We start from the raw sequence: 4,607 nt of genomic DNA, 5'->3' as shown, positions 1-4,607 counted from the left end.
GCGGCACGGCTGTGCACGGGCTCCCGGCTCTGACCGAGAGTGCGGTGCGGAGTGCGCAGGTGCTGTGGGCGGGAGCCGAGCGTGCAGGGTGGGTGTGAGTAACCGCGCGTGCAGGCTGTCTCGGGAAGTTAGCGGGCATCAGCGGACCAGGGAGGACGCTCACTGGCTTTGTGTACATCCTCTTCGAATGTGACAAAAGGCAACCTCCTCACTCCCATCCCAGAAACCGTGCAGCTAACGAGTGCATTTGCAGAGTGTGTGCGCTTTTTCCTTCAAAGTTATGCACGTCGATTGATTGATTTGGTTTATAAAAACATGGAGTAAGATGCTACAGCAGTTTTATTCTCCACAACAAACTTGAGGAGGTTGGGAAGGAAGCAAACAGTAAGCTAACTGTCTCAAAGTGACACCAGCCACTGCTTTTAGCTCAAAGAGCCTGCTCTGAAAACCATCCCGCTGCGTTAATGGTAAATGGAGGGTGTGCCTATTCAATACGTCACTCAGACTGGTCCACCTCCCCACGCACACAACCTAACCGCAGCCCACAGTGCTGCCCGGCAACTCTGTGCTTCTCCAGACAGGAAGGCCACCCTGCCTCGGCCACAGCGGCACGTGGGCACAGAGGGCAAGGCAGGCCCGCTCCTGCCTGGATCTGCAGAAGACGCTGCTCTGGTCCAAAGATCTGGGCGGAGCCAGGTATGCACGGACCCCACTGCCCACCGGTCACACACACGGTCTCAAGGTTCGACACTAGGTCACCTTGGGTACAGACACTCCTAAGGACAAAGGTCACACAGCCTGACCACTCAACCTTCGGCCGGCAGCCCTCGGATGCCCTGTCCTGAACAGACGTCCCACCCGGTGTTGAGCCCAGGGCCCCATGCTGCCGGCCGGTACCCTCCAGTGGATGAGGAGCCGCCGGAGCTGCTACACCCACGGACTGGCACGGCAGCTCTGGGGGACCTGTCCTGAGGAGCTGGCCGAGAGCTCTGTGCAGCACCAGGGATGCTGCCACGCCCGCCCGGGAAGAGCCCTCTCATGTCAACCCCACACCCGCAGGAGAGCCGGGGACGGGGAGAGCAGCACTCACAGGCCAGGGAGGTGGCACTGGCCGGCAGCGCAGGGGGCAGGAGGTGCTGGTCCGCCTCGGGCTCCTCGGGCTCCAGCGGCCCCGCCGGTGGGTGGTAGGTCACCTGGACCTGCAGGGGCGCGTGCGGAGCCCTGGCTGTGTCGGGGCTGCCCGGGTCCTGCCGCTCCTGCGGCTGCAGCACTGGCCAGATCCTCTCCCGCCGCCACTGGATCAATGCCACGCGGTCGCGGATGGACTTGGCCACAATCTTCACGTCGCTCTCATGGAAGAACCCAGACTCGATCTGCAAGGGGATCCCCAGTCGTTACTGGGACCATCCCCCCTCCCCCTCCCATACACCCCACTTCCCAGCCTGCCCTCCACCCGCACCGCCACTGCCCAGTCACGGGGTCTCAGCACCAAGTCCCTCCTCAGACTCCTCCCATCCTTCAGGGCCGCTCTCATCATCCCATGAGGACAGCCTCAGCGCCAACTACACCCACAGGGGGAGTGACCCTCTGGGCCTCACTGAGGTGAGCTGGAGGGAAGGAAGCAGCCTACTGTCTGAGCCCTGAGGCTGCCTTGTGCCCCTCCCCCCACCAGGCTGCCTGAGCAGATGGTGTCCTGTCCTGGCCGAATGCGTGTGCTGGGGGCAGGGATGAGGACCCCAGGCCAGCGCTGTTCTCAGCGTTCTCCGAGAAGGCACGGCTCTGTAGCTGGAGACCAGGACCTTGTGCAGCGTTAGGGACCCGGCGCACCCCACAGGGTGTTGGGGAGCATTTGTAAAGGAGCCGAGGCTCCTGGGAAACACCATGGCTCTCTCCAAGGAGATTCATGGTCAAACCACAAAAGAGGGGAAGCCAGGCTCCTGGCCATCACTCCGATCCCCATGTGGAAGAGAGAAAATCAGAGAAGCCTGCGGTGCTGGCCTGGAAAAGTGTGACCCCACAGTTTCCAGGCACAACAGACAAACACGCAAATGTCGACAGGAGCGTGGCACAGGGCGACAGCCCACGCACGGGGTCAGGTCGGCAGGACGAGGGCAGGGGCTGGACGACACCTCCTGCCAGAAGGGAAGCAGGTGCCAGCGCCCGGCTGCCCGCCGGCCGCATCTGGACATTCTGAGCGTCTAAGTGCACCGTGCTACCAGGCGGGTTAAAGGGCATGTCCACACGCGTACACCCAAGGGACACAGGTCTGCGGGCAGCAGCGGGAGTGTCCCTGTGGTCCAAGGTTACAAAGGGGGGCCACGTATGGGCATTCTGTCTGTCTGTCGCTCTCCTGCCTGTCTCTCATCTGCGTCCATCTCAATCCCTCTCTCTACCTCTCTCTGCCTCTCTCCTTTTGTCTCTCAGCCTCAGCGTCTGTCTGTCTCCCTCCCTCCTGGCTCACTGGCTCACATGAGGCCACGTCATGAACGGCCTGTGGAACAACCCCCCTGGCTAGAGACTGAGTCTCCCCGGAGCCACGTGAGCTGGCCTGGTCCTCAGCCCTGGTCGCCCCTCAGCCCAGGTCAGCCTTGGCCACACCTCACGAGGGGCCCTGACCCTAAACCGCCTGCTGAGCCACACCTGGACCCCCGACCTTGGAGAATGGGGAGAGCTGTGTGCACAGTGTGGAGTTGGGGCGTTTGTTGCACGGTGAGGGGTAACTCACCAACGGAGCATATAACCTACTGAATAAAGCCAAGCTGTGCGTCCACAGAAATAGAAATAAAAAACCTTGTGGAACGGAGACACTGCTAGTTCCACAGCACCTCCCACCAACAGTCACTAAGGAGGGCTGCACCTGCAGACCCCCACCATGGGAGCACAGCGAGTCCGGCAGGCGAACTAGAGGGCGGGCTGCCCTGCCTGCGCACAGGGCTCCTGAACACAGCCTGGCACTGAAGGATGGGCCGAGGGCGGGCTGCACTCCGGCTCTGACCCCGGGAGCTGGGCAGCTCCGTCCTCGTCCTAGTCCTGGGGCGCAGGCCCCAGGCTGCCCGGCGGCGATGTCCTCACACAGGGCTTGGGCACATGCTTGCAACCCTTTGGGAAGTCTGTGATGACTTCACTCACTCAGGAGACGACTCTGACGGGATGAACCACGACCCCCGCGTGCCCCTCCCCCCTCCCCCAGGCTCAGCTGGTGAGAGCAGGGGCCTGGCCGGGGGTCAGCACGCGCCGCCCAGGGCACAGCCGCCTGACTGGAGGCCCTGAAAAGAGGCCGCCCGGCTCCTGCTGCCACTTCTATTTCTGCCCGTGACCCACTTTCCTCCCTGCACGGCACAGACGCCGCGCCTCCCCACAGTCAGCCTCGCCAGGCCTCGCTTCTGTTTTTTCCCACCCAGGGAAGATTGTAGCCACATCGTATGTCACCCCGAAAGCCCCATTATCCGGGGGATGAGAAAGAAGTAAAGCTGGCACATAACCTCGAGAACCCCCTGTGCTGGGCTCCCCGCCCCCCGCCCGCCGCCCAGGGCCCACTGAGGGGAGCCTCCAGATCAGAGACCTGCCTTCTCTCAGCCCCCCAGGCATCATCTTTCTGATCCATGTCCCCCACCCCATGTCCCTGCCTGAGGACCTGCTGGGAGGGGACAAGGGTGTGTTTAGAGGGAGAGCAGAGCTGTCCACCCTGCTCCCTGCCACCCTGAGGGCCTTGTCAGAACCAAGAGCGGGTGCCAGAATCACGCCCCCCCCTCCGTGCTCAGACCTCAGTCCTAGAACGAGGCAGCAGCCCCAGTGCTCACTGACCTCAGCCTTAGAACGAGGCAGCCCCCCCAGAGCTCACTGACCTCAGCCTTAGAACGAGGCAGCCCCCCCAGAGCTCACTGACCTCAGCCTTAGAACGAGGCAGCCCCCCCAGAGCTCACTGACCTCAGCCTTAGAACGAGGCAGCCCCCCCAGAGCTCACTGACCTCAGCCTTAGAACGAGGCAGCCCCCCCAGAGCTCACTGACCTCAGCCTTAGAACGAGGCAGCCCCCCCAGAGCTCACTGACCTCAGCCTTAGAACGAGGCAGCCCCCCCAGAGCTCACTGACCTCAGCCTTAGAACGAGGCAGCCCCCCCAGAGCTCACTGACCTCAGCCTTAGAACGAGGCAGCCCCCCCAGAGCTCACTGACCTCAGCCTTAGAACGAGGCAGCCCCCCCAGAGCTCACTGACCTCAGCCTTAGAACGAGGCAGCCCCCCCAGAGCTCACTGACCTCAGCCTTAGAACGAGGCAGCAGCCCCAGTGCGGGGTCACCCTGTGCTCCTGCTGAGTTTCCTTGTGAGTTACCTTCCATTTATGACAACTGGCACGTCTCATTCATGACGTCTGTTACTCTATGTTTGGAGGAAATCTGTGCTGAGTTAAGGCTGCTGGGCAGTGAGCTTCCTCAGGTCCTGGCGCTGGCCCAGGGCCGGCTGGGAGACCTGGGGCTGCAGAGGCCGGGACCCTGGTGCCAGCTCTGGGGTTTACGGTGGGTGGGGAGGTAAGAACCGGGCCAACAGCACGGGACCAGCACCAGCCAGGCCCGGCAGGAGCCGCAGGGGCCAGGCACGAGCACTGGCAGG

At 62.8% G+C, this 4,607-nt stretch overlaps 1 protein-coding gene across 1 annotated transcript in view; it reads right to left on the bottom strand.

Annotated features, from left to right (window-relative positions):
- WNK2 (WNK lysine deficient protein kinase 2) overlaps positions 1-4,607 on the bottom strand; it is a 166,775-nt gene that overhangs the window by 72,904 nt on the left and 89,264 nt on the right. The window contains exon 10 of the mRNA XM_014529505.1: positions 1,091-1,373. Coding sequence (XP_014384991.1) covers positions 1,091-1,373 — 283 coding nt within the window. The remainder of the gene's footprint in view (positions 1-1,090; positions 1,374-4,607) is intronic.

Source organism: Myotis brandtii, unplaced genomic scaffold, assembly GCF_000412655.1.
Source record: "Myotis brandtii unplaced genomic scaffold, ASM41265v1 scaffold684, whole genome shotgun sequence".
Lineage (NCBI taxonomy): Eukaryota > Metazoa > Chordata > Mammalia > Chiroptera > Vespertilionidae > Myotis > Myotis brandtii.
The sequence above is the reverse complement of the archived record's forward strand: the minus strand, read 5'-3'. Positions and strand labels throughout refer to the sequence as shown.